The following is a 22,605-nucleotide window of genomic DNA, read 5'->3' on the forward strand; positions in this document are numbered from 1 at the left end:
TCACTCTCTCACAATCTCTTTCTCTCCCTCCCTGTCTCTGTCTCTGTCACATTCCCTCTCTCTCTCTCTCTCTCTCTCATGTGCAGATCAATCCCATCTCGTATTCAGTGATCACAACCATCATCCCTCCCATGGGACACTTACACCAGAAAGGGCCTACCCCAGCTCGTATTTAAGAAAAAAAAAATCAGGATTATAACAGGTAACACCAGGTGCCCCAGCTCGTATTGAATTAATAAACAGTAGAAGGTTTCAAAGACGTATTAATTGACTCCATAGTATTTTTAAACGGATCATTTTGTGAGTATTTGACGGAGCCGCCATTTTCCCCGTGCTGTCCCGACCGATGGAGAACAACACTCCCCACCAAACTACGTTATACTAATTTACAAATGTTCGATTTCACAAGGAACAAACATGGGTGGAAACATCACCTTCATCCACCTTCAGTAGTGGATGTGTTGAGAATACGAGGTGGTTCGGTGTGAATGTATAAAAGGTTATCTATTTATTAGGAATGCACGTACAAACACAAAATGAATGTTCATTCAAACTAATACTAAAGAGATATAAATAAATAAGGAGGTGTACCATTACTCACTATGTAAGCTCCTTTATAACAAGGGTTATCATGAATAACATTAATTAAATAAACACATGTCTGTTGTGCAAGGTTTCAAAAGAGAATCTCAACTGATCAAAATTAACGTTTTAAATCCTGTTCTCATTGGGGTAAAAGATTTGAAAGAGAAAGGACTCGTGTTGTTCATCAACCTTGGGTCACATGGTTTTCACCGGAAGAGGTTATTTGGAACAAAAATATATAATTATATCTCGGTTGAGATACCAATGCAGACGAGGGAAGGGGGCGTGGCCACAGTCCATTGTGACATCACAATAAGAACTGCAACAATAGAGAACTCTTTATACAGGGCGGTATCATTAAATCTTCAGTTCGTGGAGAGCCGTGCACCAGCCATGTTGTTTCCCATCGTGCTGTTTGTGCTCAACATCCTCGGAAGTGGAGCGTCCCGTCCATCACAGCAGGTAAGTGGGGATTGTGAGAAAAAACAAAGTATTGTACTTGGGGAAGGTAAACAACACGATCGGATTCACTTTCTTTGGAGCTTGGTAAACCCAGACTGGTATTGAATGAATTAACAGGACGAGAACAGGTAACACCAGGAAACCCAGCTCGTATTTAATTAATGAACAGGATTAAAACAGGGAATACCAGGTACCCCAGCTCGTGTATAATTAATTAACAGGATTAAAACAGGTAACACCAGTACAGGTACCCCAGCTCGTGTATAATTAATTAACAGGATTAAAACATGTAACACCAGGTACCCCAGCTCGTGTATAATTAATTAACAGGATTAAAACAGGTAACACCAGGTACCCCAGCTCGTATTTAATTAATAAACGGGATTAAAACAGGGAACACCAGGAACCCCAGCTCGTATATAATTAATAATCAGGATTAAAACAGGTAACACCAGGTACCCCAGCTCGTGTATAATTAATAATCAGGATTAAAACAGGTAACACCAGGTACCCCAGCTCGTATTTAATTAATAAACTGGATTAAAACAGGTAACACCAGGTTCCCCATCTCGTATTTAATTAATAAACGGTATAAGGTTTCCAAGACGTATTAATTGACTCCATGGTATTTTTAAACGGATCATTTTGTGAGTATTTCACGGAGCCGCCATTTTCCCCGTGCTCTCCCTTCCGATGGAGAACAACACTCCCCACCAAACTACGTTATACTAATTTACAAATGTTCGATTTCTCAAAGAACAAACATTGGTGGAAACATCACCTTCTAGCACCTTCTGTAGTGGATGTGTTGAGAATACGAGGTGGTTCGGTGTGATTCTATAAAAAGTTATCTATTTATTACGTATGCATGAACAAACACAAAATGAATGTTCATTCACACTAATACCAAAGAGATATAAATAAATAAGGAGGGAGGTGAACCACAACTCACTATGTAAGCTCCTTTATAACAAGGGTTATCATGAATATCATTAATTAAATAAACACACGTCTGTTGTGCAAGGTTTCGAATGAGAATCCCAACTGATAAAAATGAACGAGTTAAATCCTGTTCTCATTGGGGTAAAAGAATTGAAAGAGAAAGGACTCGTGTTGTTCATCAACCTTGGGTCACATGGTTTTCACCGGAAGAGGTTATTTGGAACAAAAATATATAATTATATCTCGGTTGAGATACCAATGCAGACGAGGGAAGGGGGCGTGGCCACAGTCCATTGTGACATCACAATAAGAACTGCAACAATAGAGAACTCTTTATACAGGGCGGTATCATTAAATCTTCAGTTCGTGGAGAGCCGTGCACCAGCCATGTTGTTTCCCATCGTGCTGTTCGTGCTCAACATCCTCGGAAGTGGAGCGTCCCGTCCATCACAGCAGGTAAGTGGGGATTGTGAGAAATAACAAAGTATTGTACTTGGGGAAGGTAAACAACACGATCGGAGTCACTTTCTTTGGAGCTTGGTAAACCCAGACTGGTAATGAATGAATTAACAGGATGAGAATAGGTAACACCAGGAAACCCAGCTCGTATTTAATTAATGAACAGGATTAAAACAGGGAATACCAGGTACCCCAGCTCGTGTATAATTAATTAACAGGATTAAAACAGGTAACACCAGTACAGGTACCCCAGCTCGTGTATAATTAATTAACAGGATTAAAACAGGTAACACCAGGTACCCCAGCTCGTGTATAATTAATTAACAGGATTAAAACAGGTAACACCAGGTACCCCAGCTCGTATTTAATAAATAAACGGGATTAAAACAGGGAACACCAGGAACCCCAGCTCGTATTTAATTAATAATCAGGATTAAAACAGGTAACACCAGGTACCTCAGCTCGTATTTAATTAATAAACAGGATTAAAACAGGTAACACCAGGTACCCCAGCTCGTATATAATTAATAATCAGGATTAAAACAGGTAACACCAGGTACCCCAGCTCGTATTTAATTATTAAACAGGATTAAAACAGGTAACACCAGGTTCCCCATCTCGTATTTAATTAATAAACGGTATAAGGTTTCCAAGACGTATTAATTGACTCCGTCGTATTTTTAAACGGATCATTTTGTGAGTATTTGACGGAGCCGCCATTTTCCCCGTGCTATCCAGACCGATGGAGAACAACACTCCCTACCAAACTACGTTATACTAATTTACAAATGTTCGATTTCTCAAGGAACAAACATTGGTGGAAACATCACCTTCATCCACCTTCAGTAGTGGATGTGTTGAGAATACGAGGTGGTTCGGTGTGATTCTATAAAAAGTTATCTATTTATTACGTATGCATGAACAAACACAAAATGAATGTTCATTCACACTAATACCAAAGAGATATAAATAAATAAGGAGGGAGGTGAACCATAACTCACTATGTAAGCTCCTTTATAACAAGGGTTATCATGAATATCATTAATTAAATAAACACACGTCTGTTGTGCAAGGTTTCGAATGAGAATCCCAACTGATAAAAATGAACGTTTTAAATCCTGTTCTCATTGGGGTAAAAGAATTGAAAGAGAAAGGACTCGTGTTGTTCATCAACCTTGGGTCACGTGGTTTTCATTGGAAGAAATTATTTGGAACAAAAAAATATGTAATTATATCTCGGTTGAGATATCAATGCAGACGAGGTCAGGGGGCGTGGCCACAGACCATTGTGACATCACAAGAAGAAATGCAACAACAGAGAACTCATTAGACAGAGCGGTTTCATAAAATCTTCAGTTTGGGGAGAGCCTTGCACCAGCCATGTTGTTTCCCCTCGTGCTGTTCGTACTCACCATCCTCGGAAGTGGAGCGTCCCGTCCATCACAGCAGGTAAGTGGGGATTGTGAGAAATGACAACGTATTGTACTTGGGGAAGGTGAACAACACGTTCGGAGTCTCTTTCCAGCTTGGTAAATCAGGACCGTATGGAGGATTTAAAATGGGGGGAGTTGGTTGGTGGGTGAGTGAGGGGCTTATTGCTTTGACAAGTTTGACCAATCAGAGCATGATGGGCCGTCCCATCGAGTTCCGATCAAAGTTTGAATTTAAGTTCAATTCACCAAGTGATACGTGACAGGAAACACAACATGTCAGAAAAGGGAATTCAATGTGAATACACAGATTTACAGACATGTCGCCAACTTTACTTTTTATAATACCACAAGTACATTCATCATCTTGAAACATCTATCATGCAATGTTGTTTTCATAATTTGTTTATTTAAATTTCCCCATAACAAGGCTGAAAGCCACTCAAGGTTTTTGGGTTGTATACAGTACGTATTGCATTCAATAATAACACCGACTCCAATCAGGTGATTACCAAAAAATTGGCGATATTGGCCCAGTGTGTGAGCGTGTGTGTGTGTGTGTGTGTGTGTGTCTGTGTGTGTTGTTCAAAAGCATAACATTCTCGCGTCTGACTCCCCTCCCTCACCACCACTCTCTGTCTCTCTTTCTTTGTCCCATCCACACTTCTCCCCCTCCTCATACAGTGCAGCACCCTCCTTCCATATCCCTCTCCATTGTTCCCTCCTCTCTCTCTCTCTCTCTGGATGGATGTGGATGGTGATTGTATCCGGACAGTGGTTATCTCTGGACGTGTCTGGACAGTGGTTACGTCCGAGCGGTGTTTGTATCCAGATATGCCCGGGTTGTATTTATCTCCGGACCTGGCCAGGTCGTGTGTTTATGACTAGACAGGTGTTTGTCTCCGGACATGGCCAGGTGGTGATTATTTCCAGACAGCTTGGATCCGGACGCGTCCGGGCATTGCTTTTCTCTGGATGCGTCTGGGCAGTGTTTGTCTCTGGACTTCTCTGGGCGCTGTTTGTCTCTGGGCGGTGTGTGTCTCCGGGTGATGTTTGTCTCCAAGCGGTGTTTGTCTCCAGACATGTCTGAGTGGTGTTGGTCTCCAGGCAGTATTTTTCGTATTATCAGTAGAAAATGGAAAATCATTTTGATGAGACTATGAATCGTAATTAATGCTCCACCACACGTGTGCCTTCCATTCTTCTCACCTCACAGTGCCGTCACTTCCCCCACCCCTCCTCTCTCTCCTTTCCTCCTTGCTCCCACACCCCTCCTTTCTCCCCCTCCACCCTCCCTCCGTCCCCCTATTTTTGTCCCAACTTATCATATTTCCATCAGTGAAGTGACAGGTAGTATTTGATAGTCTAAAATACATTCATCCAGCAAGTGGATTATCAAACACTAGTCCCAGAATGCTTTGCCTCCATGCCCTTCGAATCTCCTCTCTCATCATCACTCAGTTATTGCATAAACGAGTAAACTCTCGACCATTCCATGAGCCATCGTGTTTGTATTTAAAAATTGCAAGTCATGTTGTTCGTATTTTGTCATGAACTTTTAGATTTTGTAAAATAATTGTAAAAACATTGTTTATTTAATTTTAAATGAAAAATAAACATTCCTCCTACCCCTGCCCTTGTCCATTTCCACAGGTTTTCCAGAATGATGCTGTTGAGGATGGAGGGATGTCTGTGGTTCGCGACGTCGCGTTCATCGTGACTTCCTTCCTTTTATTTTATGTTGTAATCACATTTGATCCGTCATGTTGGTTCAACAACAAGGGGAGCCCCAAAAGAAAGCTCTGCATTCACTGGTAAAGAATACAAGTGACTTATTCATCAATATCTATCATACCTTCATCCACGAGAGAACAAGATCGCTCAGATATTTGTAGAGAGTTTATTGTGTACGATGTTATGTTAGATCAAAAAGGACGAGAATTTTTTTTTTTGTTACAAATGGAATGTGTAGTTTAATTGCTGGAAGGGATGATAAGGTGTCCAAAATCCATTGGTAACATTTTTTTCATCCAATGTTATGGGGCCATTTTGAATTTCAAGATGGCCACCATGTTACACCAAATTTCCCAACAACTTGGGCTTTGAATGTCATATGAAGTCTATTTTGGTGACAATACCCACATTTGTCATGCAAAGAAGTTAAAATTTTCTCAAAGTTCTGGATGGCTGGATTCATCTTGGATTCAAAATGGCTGCCATGAACAAACCCACTTTTGCTGCATTAATCAAGTTAAATTTGGTGTAAATACCTCATTGGTCATCTGCAGGTCCGGTGGAACTTTGTAAAGCCTTCACTTTGGGAAGCTGTTTGTAATTAGAGTTGTGTATTCACTAACCTGTGTGTCAAAAAAAAACCTGCAAAAGTTTCAGCAGTCTGTCTTGCAATTCATGAAAAATCTGCACTTCTGCAGTTCAGCCATGTCGATATACTGCCCCTCATCAACTTGGTCTTGCAGAACGCTGAAGAACTATCAGTCTGTGGCAATAAATGCAACACTCACTGAAGGCTGGATGATTGGTACCCTGTTTTCAAGAGTTTTCTCTTCATAACATGGATGCTCAATGTGCTTTTCCCAGTTTTTTGTGAAGCAGGACGTGCAATGGTTCAAAACGTCACGAGACAGTGAATCTCCAGAAGACAGAAATCTCCAGAGGATGAGACAGTGAATCTCCAGAAGACAGCATGTCAGCAAGCCTAACTTTCCAGGCATCATAATAACTGCTGTTTACAATTAATTGGATTGTTTCCTCCCATGTTACCAGGAATTGTCCCTTCTGGAGTTTTTCATATACTTTAGGCTCTTCCTCATCTGTGATTCGTTGACAAAATACACATTTTGATTTGACAAACACTGTGCTGCTGAAACCAGTTTACTTAATAGATTCTGAAGCACTGGGTCGTCCTCTTTGTCAGTGAAGTTACCTTGTGAAGGAACAGCAAGTTTGCTTCTTCTTTCATCTCGATCCAGGTGACTCAGTTTTATCCAGGTGACTCGGTTTTATCCAGGTGACTCGGTTTTATCCAGGTGACTCGGTTTTATCCAGGTGACTCGGTTTTATCCAGGTGACTTGGTTTTTTAATGTCAATCTCTGTGAAAAGTGGCTTTCTTCGCTTTAAGCTTGTCTGCTCCAAATCAAAGCAACCTTTGTCCAACTCACACAAATTCTGGATTGTCATCATCTGCCTTTTTCTGTGCAGACTTTGGAAAAGTTTCAAATGCTGATTCTTTGAAGGTTCTTTCTGTTTTGAGTAACAACAAGCTTTTTATCAGTATCTGTCTGGCAATACAAGCAGAGTTTAATTCTGTTGTTGGTTTGTTAAACGGGAGCTCTTTTGGAGATGCCATCATGTTTCCCAGAAGATAATGTGAAACACGAGAAGTTGATGATTATTCAAGTGAAAGAACAACGAGCTTTTTGTTTTTGAAAGAACAATCTATCTGAAATAATGAAGGATAACCAGACATGGATAGATTCCACGTGATGATTTCCTTGACATTCAGATTGATTTTGTTATTGAATGTGTAAACAGTACATTTTCCAATTCACCAAATGCTTGTTCCTTGTTGCCTCCGTATTTTGTTAATTTTTAACACAGTTTCCTCATCGCTCTTGCTATTTACTGAGTGATACTTTCTTCTCACACAGCTCTTTCTTTCTCACACTTCTTCCTTTGATAACTTGATCCATGGTGAATGTTCTAAAAAAGTCCATTTACCATTATCTTCGTCTATGAAGTATAAGTGATGTAATTTAATTTCTTTATACACAGCACATGATGATATGAATGATGTTCCACGAATGTGACACAAGTTGACACCTCTGACTGGATTTTACGTTCACACAAACTGACAATGATGTTTTAAGGAAGACTCTTAAAGGTTACTCATTTAACATTTCTTGTCAAGATAAACTAAAACTCCAGCTACGAAGTGTTCATTTCCAAGGAAGAGTTTGTTGGTCAATATCAAAGTTGTGGGAAAAAATACTTCTGAAACGGCGGATATTTTAAAAATCCAAGATGGCCACCAAATGACGTCAAGACAAAATGTTACCAATGGAATTCCAGCAAAGTTAGGCTTGATTTACAAAAAAGTCACAATTTCCTTCTTCAGCAAAAACAAATGCAAAAGTTCATAACATCCTCGACCATTACATGAGATTCTTCAAATAATCAAGTGTGATTCATCGTTCCACACCGTTCCTACGGACATTGTTTAAGTTACATCTGCATGCTCCATATTCCGTATCCTCCAGAATTGTAACACTTGTGGAACTTGTTTGTTTATGTTTTACAAAACCATGTGTTCAATACTTTTCATGTGATGTAAAACTTCATTTAAGCTTGAACTGAAAATGTTTGTTTGTTTTGTTGCAGTTTACGATGTCGATGCAAAGTGAAACAGAAAAATGAATCAAAACTTAATCCACCATTAGTAACGGAGGTTCGGGAAACTGAACACCTTGAGATTCAGAAAGCAGAGGGAAAGGAGGTTCTGAAAATTACAAACAAAATGGAGTTCACAGCAAAACAGAACTTTGGTGATGATGAACAAGAGGAGGAAGAATATCAAAAAGAGAAAGAAAAGGTTTTACGAGCAGAGGAAGAAAAGCTTCAGGAATATGAGGCTCGGTTGGTCGAAAATGAAAGAAATCTTGTACAAAGAGAGAAGTTTGTGCAGGAAATGGAACATGAGTTGATGGAAAAGGACGTGAAATGGAAACTGGAAAAAGAGTTATGGCAAAAGGAGGAAAAGGACCGGAAGAAAGGAAAGGAGGAACAGCAGAGGCAGAAAAATGAAAAAGAACAGAGAAAGATAAATGAACAGGAGAGGAAAAATGAGGAAGAACAGAGGAAAAATGAAGAAAAGCTCAGGATGAGAAAGAAAGAAGAATCCGCACGAACAAAAGACCAATTCCAAGTCCGAATGTGGATCAAACGCAAAAATAAAGAACTTAACCAGAAAACGCTGGTTGTGGAAAATAGAATGTTCGAGATTCAGAACTGGAAGAAACGTTTGCAGCAGCAGGAGCAACACCTGCAGACACGTAAAGAAGAGGAGCTGGAGCGACAAGGTGCGTTTGAAGCATTAATGAATGGGAAAGACGAGGAGATAAATCAACGGCAGATTCGTATGCACGAAAAAGGAGAGGAGCTCAACGATGGAGAGTGCAGGCTGCGTAAATTGGAAGAAGAGATTCGTGTTCGAGCGAGAGAACACCAGGAAGAACGAAAACAATGTGAAATTAAATGGGAACTGAAAGAGTTCATGTTATCGGTTGGAGAGAAAGAGATGAGGGATAGAAAAAATAATGTGGAGGGAAGGGAGAAGGAGGTCTTGGAAAGAGAGACCAAAGTAAAAGATACAGGAAAGCTTCCTGAGAAAAACGAGGAAGAGATTAGTGTTCGAGAGAGAGAACAGAAGGAAGAACGAAAACAATGTGAAGTTAAATGGAAACTGAAGGAGTTCATGTTAACGCTGAGAGAGAAAGAGATGAGGGACAGAAAAAATAATGTGGAGGGAAGGGAGAAGGAGGTCTTGGAAAGAGAGACCGAAGTAAAAAATACAGGAAAGCATGCCAAGAAAAACGAGGAAGAGATTCGTGTTCGAGAGAGAGAACACAAGGAAGAACGAATACAATGTGAAGTTAAATGCAAACTGAAAGAGTTCATGTTAACGGTTAGAGAGAACGAGATGAGGGACAGAAAAAATAATGTGGAGGGAAGGGAGAAGGAGGTCTTGGAAATAGAGACCGAAGTAAAAAATACAGGAAAGCTTGCTGAGAAAAACGAGGAAGAAATGCTTGGAACGAATGACGAGCTGCAGCAGCAACAGCAGAAAGAGGGCAATGTTGGTTTGCTGCCGCCGACTGAACCGAACCCTCACAGTGATGACGAGCTGCAGCAGCAAAAACAACTGTACAGTGTTGTCCTCCAACAACAACCGAAGCCTCAACGTGAAGTCAGGTTGCGTCAGCAGAAACAGCACGATGTTCATCGGCTGCCACCCAAACGGGAGCCACAACATTCTTCTCAATCTGAGTTTCTCAAGGACGAAGGCGCGGAAATTGAAAGGCGCAAAAACAACCTCATGTTCCGTGGAGTGAAGGAGGGAAAAGGTGAACATGATACGGAGGCTGTGGCAAAATTAATAAAAGCCATGAACCTGGACATCGAGCCTGAACGGACTTTCCGCATTGGACGCTATGTTGAGAACAGCTCCAGACCCATAAAAGTTGTTTTCAGATGCGAGTCTGACAGGAATCAGGTTCTTTCGAATAATAAGAAGATCCGGAATTTGCATGATCCCTCTCTGTGGACAAGAAATATATTTATCACTCCAGACTACACTCAGCTCCAAAGAGAAAAACAAGAGTTGCTGCTGAGTGATCTTGACAAAAAGAGAGAAAGTGATCCAAACGGGCAATACACCATCAGAGGAGACAAAGTCATCCTCCTGAAGAAGCCCAAGAACAACCCTCATCTCCGTAGATGAGGACCATCCCGCCTCATCTCCAAAGATCACCACCGTCCCTCCTCATGTCTCATCTCACATGATACAGTGTCCTCATGCTGCACACGATAAAAGAAAGACAGTATATTCTATTGAAAACAATTTCCATCAACACACGGTCTCTTCCAAACAAGTGAATTTACCTGAGATAATATCGGAGCCATAACCGAAACCTTTTTTGGAAACTCCAGTCAAGGATAGGGAATTTCACTCCTGATGGACATTTTACATTTCATCAGAACACGAACCTAAACTTTTGGAGTGAAGACAGCAAAGCTTCAGAAAACCATGGCGGGGTCTCATTGTTGAGGAAAAGCAATTAATCACCAACTTACGTTTCTCATTCGCTGCATCCTCAACGGAAACCTAACCATGACGAATGGCCGCAACAGCAGAAGCCATATGCGATGCAAGACCTTCAACAGGTAAGCACTTTTCAATACCTTTTGACAGGTCGGGTGAACACGAGTGCAAACACAGCTCACCCCAAGATCAAAACATGAAGTTGAAATAAATTTTGGCACTTTGTCTTTCACAGACATTGCTGTTTACACTTCCTTCGATGAAGAAGAATATCATAAATTGTGGAGATAATTGTAATTATAATTTTTGTGGGAAGGTATCTTGTTGAAATGGTTATCCCCATGCAGAATATAGAACAAGAACTTCACCTCCCTTCGATTGGATGAGATCACCTGATTCACCTTTTCAACGATTACCTGTTCCATCCATGCATTTACTTCTGTGGCCCTTTCTGAACAAGTTGTCAAACTGATGAAGATATCAATGTGTTTAATCTTTCATATTTCTGTTGTATTTCCCAAAGGCCCCTCAGAAGGTGCTCTGTCCAGCTCACCTGAAACCATCGTACCAGTTGGAACGTACGTTGCCAAGATTCTTGTCTTACATTATAAACTATTCCAAACATGGTCCAAACTACCTGGTCTTCACCTGCATCATGTCCCGTTTTGTCTGCGCCTCAACAGTGTTGAAGACAAACAAATATTTTGCTGAACTCGAATCCAGACAATCAGCAAACAAACCTTCCATTTGGTGGAAGTCCAGCATGAGTGTTAATGTGCACATGTCAGTCATTGCGTAGACATGGACGATCACTAAAATTAATTGTTTGAATCATCCAGTGGGAGCTTGTGATGAAGACAATGAAGATGTGAAATTGAATGCAAAAGAAAGAAGAAAAATTTAACTGAGATGCAGAAACCAATTGATAGGATATAATATTTCAAGGATTGCGATGGAAGACTGAATAATGATGGAGATGATGAGGACAATGGCATAGAGGGATTTTGACATCCTTTTGTTGATGTGGGTGCAGAGGAAGAAGTTTCAGGAACGGCCAACTGGAGAAGAAGATGTGATGCTCAGCAGTAGATCCATCATCACTCTGTCGTACAAGCACTCCAGGAAAGTAAGATGAAACTACAGACTCTTACAGACGGCTGATCCTACATTTAAAAAAGATAAACATCAGTCTCCAGAAGTGCAGGTAATTAAACCTTCCATCGACCTGAATCACTTGTACCCTTTTCGTGTCCATGTGTCCATGCAACTCTACCTCCACAAGGGATTGCTCGGTTTCAAACCAAAATTTGAAAGGTAAGGACACATAGAAATATGTTTTTTGGATAAGATAGAAGACATTTATTTATTTTATTTTACTTTAGGGTTTTAAAAAATTTATTTCTTTTATTTTTAAGAAAATGAGAAGTTTATTCCTTAAGAAAAGGGGAACATCTGGTAGGTTTATGATAAAAGTGTTGATGTACGTTGCGTACATGGTCAAGTTGTGTAAAATAGCGGAGGCCTTACGTATTGAAAGGATCACCGAGTCTGGCAGCGCGGGAGACGTGGGATTGTTATAAAGAGTGACTGAGTCGAGAGGGCGGGAAGCGCAGGATTATCGCCAAGTCACTACTTGGCAGGATAGGCGAGGAAGGGGCCGCGGAGGGCTGGTAGAAAGCAGAAGTGGCCATAGTGTTTAATCGCTATAAAGGACACTGAGGAGTGGTAAGAACGAGATAGAGCAAGGGAAAGCGCACGCAGGTGCAAAGAACGACTCTACAGAAGAAATCGCTGACGAGTGTTTCAAGAGATCGAAAAGTAAACGCTGACGAGCAGTTATGGGGAATCAACAACAAAATATAGGAGACCAGGATGCGCTCCTGGCGGGTCAAATGCCAAGTATATGAACATAACATACGGGTCGAGAACTTCAAAAGATGTGAAGTTGTGGACAGAGAACAGAAAAAGCAAAGATTTCACCCCGAATAGAATTGAAAATCTAAGAAGAGAAAGATTGAAAGAGAAAAAAAATTAAAAAATCAACTCGAAGACCAGTCGATTGGAGAGCTGAAAAGAGCCTCGAGAGGAGCAAATGAAAAGCACAAGTTTTGGAGGAAGTTTGTAAGACTACAATATACTTTTTTAAAAGTTCATAAAATATTACCGGCGATAGCTTTCCTCCCCCACAGCAGCAGTGGCGAGAGCAGGAACCAGAGTGATTTACAAGCCATAAAAATGCAAATGAAAGATTATGATGACAATCCAGAAGGATTCATGGAACAAATATTGTTTTGCAACAAAGGAAACCACGAGGATGTGGGAGGATTGATGACAGCGTTGTTTTGCCTCAGGATATGGCAGAAACCGAAGGAATTAGTCACGTGGCCGGATGTCTTACCGGAAGGACAAAACGAAAGAGGTTATAATGCTCGAGTGCAACAATGACTTCTTCATTTTAGAACAGCAATAATCCCACCTGAGATTAATTGAGGAAAGATACAAGGCTGTAAAAAAACAACAACAAAAGGAAAAACCGGAAGAGTTCAGGGGGCGGGGGGGTGTATCTGCAAAGTCGGTTGAAAGAACAATTGATCTTCAGATTTAGCATAAACGGGTGAGGTCATCATTCAGGATTCAGTGGAGAGTGCAAACGTCGTTGGAATAATAAGATCTGATTTAAAAAGAATAAATAGTTTTACATTTCCAGAAAAGGAAAAGAATGAATCTTAAATGAAATGTAAACAACAGCAGTTCACGTACAGTGAGGCGGGGTAGGAGTACACCCTGCTGTGAGTGCGCTTGTTTCCTGGGCCGTGTGTGTGAGATTTAGCAGATGGGAGAACAGGTGGGGACCTGCTTGTAAGAATCTGGTTGTGGGATTAAAAACTAAAACAATTGTTCGATTGTTGTTGTTGTCAATGACAAAGTGCTCTGTCATTGACAATGATAAAACCGACAATTCTTTGAGCATAAACAATAGATCGGTTGTATTAGCACGATTGGTTGTATCACTGTATTATGATCTAAGTTTTTGCAGTCGACTGTTGCAGGAATTTGTGATTGATTGGTGTGCAAATAATGGCTTGCTTGCCTGGTGAGGCATGATTCGGGATGTTTGGTGCCTTGCGTGTGAAGCACCAGGACAGAGGTTTACAGTTGAAGGATATTGAAACTTATTGAAGTCGAAGCCAATGTATTCATATCAAATTTCGAGAGAAATGAGTACCTCGTGTGATGGAGAAAAGATTTAAAATTGACGGTAAAAACTATTCATATTTGGTGGAAGGTGCTGCATGGAGGAGCATGCAGGTGCAGGTCGCTCATTGTGTGGGCGGATGCTGGCAGATGATGATGCCAGGCGAAAGCCATGACGAACCAGTGACTACACTGGAGTTTATACCTCCGCAAAGATTACATAAGGTGGTTTGCCATTGCATTTCTGATTCCAGCTGTTTGTGTAACTCCATGAACCATGGGTCAAGGTTTCTGATCACCATGGTTACCATGGCATGTTTGAATGAGTAACGATATAAATCGTTCACGATGGTGAAAAACCATTATCTCTGTGTAACGGCTGTGGGTAATGCCTGTGCCTATGGACATAATACATACGCAACTCAGCCGGGCACAACGGCTACATGGATGTTGGAGGATCGCCTGGTATTGGGGAGCACTTTTGAAGAGCAGAATTGGCATTCGAATGGTTATGCCGAGACTGTTGTGTAGTTTATGAAGTTGCTCATTATTGCCGAACAAAGATGCAAATATAATATATAAATGGACATCAATACTCATGCTGTTATGTTCGCAAACGGACGATGCAAAGTACATTCCGCCTCTCGGATGGACGTTGATTGAATGCCCAGTCTGAGAGCATTGGTTTATTAATATTGATGAGTTTGTTTGAAAGGAACTTATAAAAATGGTATCTCAAATTGTACTGTTTGAACTTGTGCGAGTTCCTTCGGGTTTATGGAGGTGATTGTTCAAGTCACGTCTCTTGATCAACATTCAATGTTTATTCGAACAATGGGCCCATGTGAGAGATGGCTGAGCAGAATTTGGCAGAAATACAAACAAATTTCCCGTTATAGAACATTGGGTATGGCATCACGATGGAAATATGGCAGAATGGAATTAACCCCTGCACTGTGTAGGATTCCATGATGTTTGAATGAGGGAATGTGAATTATGCAAATGAATTACAGAATGTGGAATTCAAAATTGCAACAATTGATATTTGGATTGGATTGGAGGTAGAATTCACACAACAGTGCTATTTGATGGACCAATCCATGAATATAACATCGCATGTTTCATTAACTGTTGCAAAAGGATACAGAGCAAAGGAAATTAGGCCAATAATTATATAAGTGGGGGGTTTGTCAAGTCAGTATTTGCTTCAGGTATGAGGCAGAAATGTGTATCGCCTGAAAGAGAATGGAGGGAACGAAGGGATGATGCCACATTGCACTGACTGAAGGGTCTGCCTTGGTCGATGGCGTACCTAAGGTATAGCAGGTATGGCACATGCTCTGGGCGCTACTTGAAGGAGTGGTGCCACAGAGCAGGACTGCGTCTCTGTCAAGAATGGAATATTGAAGTTGAAAGACATCAGAGATTAAAGAAACGAATAGCTGATGACAACTCGAGAGACGCTGGGTTAAAAACCAATGAGGAAATGGAAAGAGTCATGAAGGGAACACTTGACCATCTTCACAGAGAAATGGACGGAATGTTCGCTCGTAAAGTATCTCTAAAACATATGGACATATACATGATGGACAAGACAAATATTAACTTTTGTGCTGCATTAACAAAGGTTGTCAAAGAGTTTGACTCACAGGTCAGACAAGCACGAGCAGACCAGCTGCAGAGGAACAGCACAGCATCCAGCCTGGCGACGGATCGCTGTATGAACATCAAGGATGCGATTGAACATCAAGGTGTTCAGACGGAGGAATGCATTGAAGACACGTTGGACTGGACCACATCAGGTATTATTGGTCACCACCACAGTTATCAAGTACAAAGATAATATTCACGCATCTCATTGCAAAAAGCATACAGGAAGTTGTAAAGGGAAGAAAGGAAATCTGCAAGTGGGAAGAACGTTACCGGAGGTTTATGACACATGTGGCAGTGCTCTTGATTAGCACGTGCATAATTGGGAGAATATGGATGATAACAGACAGTGAGGGTATTATGAGAATGTCATGGAGAACAGAATGTTTGGTTGGTTGAGAGCAGGGGAAACGATGAATGGGTCGTGACAGAGTACGCAAAGAAGAAGGAGGTAAACATAAGGACCAATTGCATAAGATAGCCACGTATGGGACAAACACCTGTATGATTCTTCTATGTAATTATGCACCCCATGTCACACGGGATTAAGGGGACGTAGACACTGTATGCCTGAAATGAGGCATAGTGTTACATGAAGGGATAACTGAACATCCATTCAACATCTTGTTGGCAATATCTTTACAACATGCTGAAAATCTGAACAAAAGCAAGTGTTGGGTTTGCTCACAGCTTCCCCACTTAGCCAAGTATGGACTGCCCCTCTCAGCAGTCCCATTTTCAGGGGAAGATACAAGTCAGTACCTGGATTGTAGACAAGCTAATCCAGTCCGAACGAGAATAGGAGGGACAAAAGGGGATGTAAGTGCGCAAGTACGAGAGATAACAAGTAACTGGAAAAAGGAGGGATACAAATGTACTAACTATTGGCACTGGAACTAACCTCGGAATTGGGTGAGACGTAACTTCCTTTATACAAGGGAAAAAGATGATCACACTCCCCGATAAAGGACAAATTTTTCCTCAATATGTAAGGGGGAAGAAGAAGTAATCATTGAGGGACAAATTACTGGGACAAGGATAGAAATAAGGATGCGAATGAAAAATCTTGTAGAACCCCAGGCATTATTGAAGGTACATATCCATGACGTGGTACAACACGTAAGGAAGGTAGCTGCAGAGTAGCATGGCTCTTTTAAGGAAGGAGGGTTTGGATCTTGGTTTATGGGAGTGTTTGGTGGAGGAGGAACATGGATACTCCACATGTTGATCGTTGAGCGATGATAATCATTGCTATTGTTGTGATCATAGCATGCATAAAAATTTTGATCGGTGTGTATGTGTGTGTGTGTGTGTGTGTGTGTGTTTGTGTTTGTGTTTGTATATGTGTGTGTGTGAGCGAGAAAATTTACGACAGTAACAACGGTGGTGGCACATCAAGTTTCCCTGGACCAATCATCTCTGAAGACCCAGAAGATCCAGAAAACCCAGAAAATGAAGAACTTAGTATAAAATTAAGTCGAGACACCGTGACGGTGGAACCTTTTGGAAAATATGAAAGTTCAGACACTTGTGCCTTTGGGAATGACAAAAACCCAGTTGAAAGAATTCACCAATGATTGCTAACGAGCCAAAAGCAGATGGTTGATAATAATAGAGATGTGGAATGATAGAAATACCTTTAGAACTTCAGGGGAAAATGAATTCAAGTGGTTTACTCAAATAAAATTTGATTAGTATAAATGGAAAGGCGATTGCCTATTGGATGAATATGTTCAGTTTGCACAGGGTTCTTTCCTTCCAAAATCGCCTGGGCGCCCCAACTCTGTGGAGGGAGGTGGTGGCACCGCGTTGTATTGCATCCACTTGCCAGGTTGTTAACTCACCACAGAGCGCAAGTCTGGGTGACGCGGTGGAAACGAGCCTGCCGCTAACCAAACGACAAATGTTGATTTTAAGTTGGTTTGTCGTTACAGAACAAACTCTTAGGATTGATCTGTCAAAAATAAAAGGGGGAAACTGTGGGAGCTGGATTATTAAACGTAATACAATAATCATGCAAGAATCAAAATTTACTTCGTTATTTGCTTTCATGATTCAATCAACTGAGTTTAGAAATAATTTACTGGTTGAGCAAATCGACATGAAAACTGATTAAACTAAAATATACATGCTGAGTGAGCTTGAAAGAAAAACACACACATAATCTTTCCTTTAGTGCAAATAACCTCTTGTAAAGTCATATCTGATAATAAACTCTTGATCTGTGATCATGTAGTCAGCAGAATGAAACAATGACTCTCTCTTACTCCCCCCCACACCACCCCCCCCCCCTTGTATCAGAAAACAAACTCCAACCATTGTCGGAGGAATCTTTTGACAGACTAATACCATTGTATGTGGTTTATTTGAAATCAACACAGTTCCATCTGATATCTTGGTAAAAACTGTATAGAAACGCTCAGAAAAGCTCTGTAACCTTGTATTCAGCTTGCAACTATGTAGCTGGCTGGGTTCTTCCTTCCGTGCATGGAAGTGTCTTCTATCTTCCGGAATAAACAGCTGGTACATGAACTTACTTGATTTCTTTCCTTGAAGTCGTTGGCCTCGGCCCCGACAGAGGTAATAAAATCGAAGCTCACAGAAGTGCAAGGTGAAGGATGAAATGAGCGAAGAACGGCATCTAAGTGTTTTTTCCTATGGTATCCAAGGCCATCTCCACTCATGGCTCGCAGACTTCCTCTCCTGTCGCAGTCATCGTGTGGCCCTCAATGGAGTTCTTTCATCCCCTCTTCCTGTCCAGGCTGGAGTTCCTCTACGCAGCGTTCTGAGCCCTGTTATTTTTATGGTTTTCATCAATGATTTCTTTGAATCTCTGGAAAATCCTCTTTATCTCTTTGCTGATGACTCCACCCTCTGCCGTACCATCTGTCATCCATCAGACCGGCAAGCAGCAGCTTCTTCGCTCACTGCAGTTCTGGGTAAAATCACAAACTGCTCCAACACATGGAACATGTCTTTCAATCCGGACAAATCTCACACTCTCACTGTGTCTCTCCGAAAGGACCATTTGGAAAAAAAACCCCACCCACATTCTCAATAATCCTGTGGAAGAAGTCCTTTCTTTCAAGCTTCTGGGTTTCACTATCTGGCACGATCTTTCCTGGGAAAGCCACATTTCCAACCTGGCCTCAAAAGCCAGTTGCCGACTGGGAATCCTCCATCGTGCAAAGTCCTTCCTCAGCCCACATGAGGTCCTGACCACATACAAAGCTTTCGTCCGCAGCCTGATGAAGTACTGCTCTCCCCTCTGGGCTCGTGCTCCTTCCTCTCACCTTTCTCGGCTTCACGCTGTGGAAACCAAGGCATTTCGAATCATTGGCATCTTTCGCACCAAGCCCTTTCTGGTAAAACTACCAAAATCACGAATCACTGCTCACCACTCTTTCATGCCTCTTTTTTCCCACCTTTGGAAATGAACTCCTTCACTCTGTTCAATCCCATTCTTCCCTCCAGGCCTTCAACACACCTGTTCACCACCACCTCTCGTCGTCCCCCATCCAAATCCTCAATCTTTTCTATTCACGTTAATTCACCCCAAACCCACCTCCTTCAAATTTCCTGCTTTCCTTCTTGAAAGTACCTGCTATGTCCATCTTGTATCCCCTGTGTTCCCCGCTGTTTGCCCTTCCCACTCTTGCCCCTCTTATCTCATGCCCCCCTAGTTGTGCATTGTGTTTTGCTCTCACACGAGCCTCGACAAGGTATACAAAAAAGGAAAAGAAAAGAAGGATGAGAGAGGGAGAAGCAGAGCAAACACAGCAACCTGAAAGGAAAAGGGTTTGCATTGGTGGCATTAAAGAGCGGAGAAAGGATCGTCAGTGGAAATGTGAGATGACAGTGACTCATCACTTGCTTGAAGTCCTGGAGGGAGCAAGGTGATTGAACCATGTGGAAGGAATTTCCACAAACGGGAGAAAAGACGTTGAAATCTGATGAGTGTATTTTGTGGGTTTAACCAAGAGGGAGCAACTGGAAGGATTAGAGGGCTGAATGAGCAGAGCGAGCTATAGTCGAGCCAGACACATTATACATATCCACATGACATGACTGAAAGGATACAGCTATTTCAGCCACACCCATTGCTGACAGGTGTATATAATCACATTCACATTCAGCACACAGTCAAGCAATCTCCATGGACAAACATTGGCAAACCATGTTGAAGAGCTCAGTGACTTTCAACGTGGCACAGTCGTTGGATGCCACCTTTCCAACAAGTCAGTTCGTCAAAGTTTTGCGCTGCTGGAGCTGCCCCAGTCAACTGTAAGTGCTGTTATTGTGACGTGGAAACATCTCGGAGCAACAACAGCTCAGCCGCGAAGTGGAAGGCCACACAAGCTCACAGAACGGAACCGCCGAGTGCTGAAGCGCGGAGTGGAAAAATAGTCTGTCGCCGATTGCAATACTCACTACTAAGTTCCAAAATGACTCTGGAAGCAACGTCAGCAGAGGCACTGTTCAGGAAGACCTTCAGGAAATGGGTTTCCATGGCCGAGCAGCCGCACACAAGCCTCAGGTCATGATTTGGAATGCCAAGCGTCAGCTGGAGTGGTGTAAAGTGCACCACCATTGGACTCTGGAGTGATGAATCACGCACCACCATCTGGAAGTCTGATGGATGAATCTAGGTTTGAAGAACGCTACCTGCCCGAATGCATCGGGCCAACTCTAATGTTTGGTGGAGGAGTAATCATGGGTCGGGCTCGGCCTCTTCCTTTGTTCCAGTAAAGGGAAATCTGAACGCAACAGCATACAATGACATTCTAGACGATTCTCCAACTTTGAGGCAACAGTTTGAGGAAGGACCTTTCAGGTTTGGGAGCGATTTATTCATATGTATTGTGAAGATCGTATGTTGAGGTTGTCATGATTTCTTATCAACAACACAAATTTCATTGTTTTCGTGTTTACTCATGCGCCTGCTATAAAAACGAGAAGGGCACTCAGGAGAGCGCACACCTCGCCATGTAATACCTGATCCACGAGAACATATCGGGCCCAATACATTCTTGAAATATCATGCAATACAGTACTATATTGTTTTGGGCTAATTCTCATATCCAGATCCAGATTCGGATCTTCACCAAATCACTCCGTCCTTGTGACACACCCAACCTGTCCACCAAGTTTCATCCGAATCCGTCCACAACGTTTTGAGATATTGTGCTATATATCGGTTTTGCCCCATCTCTCAATGATGAAGAATCACTTTAAAAATTCTAGTAGTCAGATCCAGATCCAGATCTTAATCAAAATCTAATCAGTTCATCCTTGTCACATAACCAACCTGTCCACAAAACTTCATTGGGATCCGTGCACAGCTTTTTCAGATATCCTGCACACAAACAGACAGAACGGGGTGAAAACATGACCTCCTTCACCTTTGGCGATGGAGGTAAAGATTGCTTTACACAGGTTTATTAAAACACCTCCATTGGCCTCGCGCAAGTATGTTCTCATACACTGCCTGTGTTTGTTTTCTTTGTGAGCGATTGAGTAATATGTGCTGTGAAGATCGTATGTTGAGATTGTGGTGATTTCTCAACAACACAAATTTAATTATAATGGTGCTTATACATGCGGCAGGACAGAAAGATTGCTTTGCACAGGTTTACTAAAACATCTCCGTATTCAGGCTTCGAGCGAGTATGTTCTTATACACTGTCTGGGATTTCCCCAGAACCAATCGAGTAATATGTTTTGTGAAGATCGTATGTTGAGGTTGTCGTGGTTTGTTGTACTAAAAAATAACATTGATAAAAAATAAGTTCCAAGAAGGGAAACCGGTCCAAATGCATTTTGCAACCCACAAGATTGGTAATTCATAGGAAACCATTCGGCCAACGTTCCTCAATTTGTCATGCAGGAAATATTTAAATACATGTTTCATTTAATTTCCCCGGGCAACATGGATATTTCAGTTGGTATATATACTGAATATAATAGAGAATGAGAACCACAAGGTTGTTTATTGTTATTTGCATTTCCATGAGAATGGGGTAATCTCGGTGTGTTTCGCTTTGACAATACATTTTATCCGAGTACACTTATGGAAGAACAACAGCAGGGGGAAAGGGGTCAGAGATACAATGGGAAAACGGTCAGACAAGAACACATGTACGTACCATGATATATGGGGTGGAATTGCAATGAGCTGGTGGGAACAGAGTGTGTCCACATTTTCCATAATGTCCTTCTTTTCATCACTCCCAGCCTTGAGTGGTACTTGAGGAAAGTGTGCTTCACATTGAGAACATTTTTGGACCACGACGCGGTGAAGTGAAACTTGTATTTTGTCTTTTTGTTGTTCTCTGTTCGGTGCCAGGACGCACTCTTCAGCTTGACAGAGCTGTCGGAAATGGCACAATGTGGTTGAGGAAACATTGTGCCTTGCTGGAATTGTACGAACATCCCCAAATATGGTAGCATTGCTAAGTTAACCCACAGTCCATTGCACATAAATGTATGGAAATCTCGGCATTTCTCAGTTCACTTTCTTAACCCTTTGAACCCTGACCTCCCTGGACTTTCCAATCCCCCATCATGGGCTCCCTCGAGAAAAATCCAGCCACTCAGGTGTATGGAGGATTGAATCGTGGCTGGTAAAACGGCCGTGAGGGTTCAAAGGGTTAAAGTAAACGCATGGAGAAAAATGCACAAATTAAAAAAATTAATAAACATAAATGTTCAATGTTGATTCGCACAGAGTACTGACACTGTTTAAAATGTGATGTACAGATTTTCCGCTATCACCTGAAATGAGTGAATGTCAAAATAATTTCCACCACAGTTATCTTCTTAGGGCCCTTTCACACCTTGATGTTTTTACCAGCAATGGCAACGTATAAAGATGTATGTAAAACGTTGGCGTACACTGAAATTTTGATGTCTTTTTTTAAGTTTTGGGCCTATTCATAACGTGTTGGTCGTATGCATAACATATTAGTAACGGGCACAGAACGTTTCGTTGTGTTATTGATAACTTTTACCAACGAATGCTTAGCCTGTTGGCGGCGTTCAGA

General features: G+C 41.6%; 2 protein-coding genes across 9 annotated transcripts in view; one reads left to right on the forward strand and one right to left on the reverse strand.

Moving 5' to 3' along the window:
• Positions 1 to 22,605, reverse strand: part of LOC147022400 (uncharacterized) — a 112,069-nt gene that overhangs the window by 50,824 nt on the left and 38,640 nt on the right. For 3 of the 6 annotated variants that reach the window (XR_015061229.1, XR_015061228.1, XM_085893266.1), the window contains 3 exons: positions 21,709 to 21,932; positions 20,871 to 20,918; positions 5,508 to 5,689 (listed from right to left, as the gene is read on the reverse strand). The exons of 1 other annotated variant lie outside the window; for it this stretch is intronic. Coding sequence is in view for 1 of the 5 variants with exons in the window: in XM_085893266.1 (XP_085749392.1) it covers positions 5,640 to 5,689; positions 20,871 to 20,918; positions 21,709 to 21,932 (322 nt within the window). In the remaining 4 variants the exon portion in view is untranslated. The remainder of the gene's footprint in view (positions 1 to 5,507; positions 5,690 to 20,870; positions 20,919 to 21,708; positions 21,933 to 22,605) is intronic. 2 more of the 6 variants (XR_015061230.1, XR_015061227.1) reach the window with 2 other exon arrangements.
• On the forward strand, positions 5,565 to 17,830 carry LOC147022402 (uncharacterized). 3 transcript variants are annotated; one of them, XM_085893264.1, is made up of 5 exons: positions 5,565 to 5,692; positions 8,278 to 10,839; positions 11,241 to 11,295; positions 11,751 to 15,714; positions 16,920 to 17,830. In XM_085893264.1, exons 1-2 carry the CDS (start codon positions 5,565 to 5,567, stop codon positions 10,394 to 10,396), a joined length of 2,247 nt encoding a protein of 748 aa, XP_085749390.1. In that variant the 3' UTR covers positions 10,397 to 10,839; positions 11,241 to 11,295; positions 11,751 to 15,714; positions 16,920 to 17,830. The 3 variants fall into 3 exon arrangements, with proteins under 3 accessions (XP_085749390.1, XP_085749391.1, XP_085749389.1); XM_085893265.1 differs by having other exon boundaries at positions 16,938 to 17,830; XM_085893263.1 differs by having other exon boundaries at positions 11,751 to 17,830.

Source organism: Eptatretus burgeri, chromosome 8 (genome assembly GCF_056783735.1).
Source record: "Eptatretus burgeri isolate ZD-2024b chromosome 8, Ebu_testis_v1, whole genome shotgun sequence".
In the NCBI taxonomy this organism is placed as follows: domain Eukaryota; kingdom Metazoa; phylum Chordata; class Myxini; order Myxiniformes; family Myxinidae; genus Eptatretus; species Eptatretus burgeri.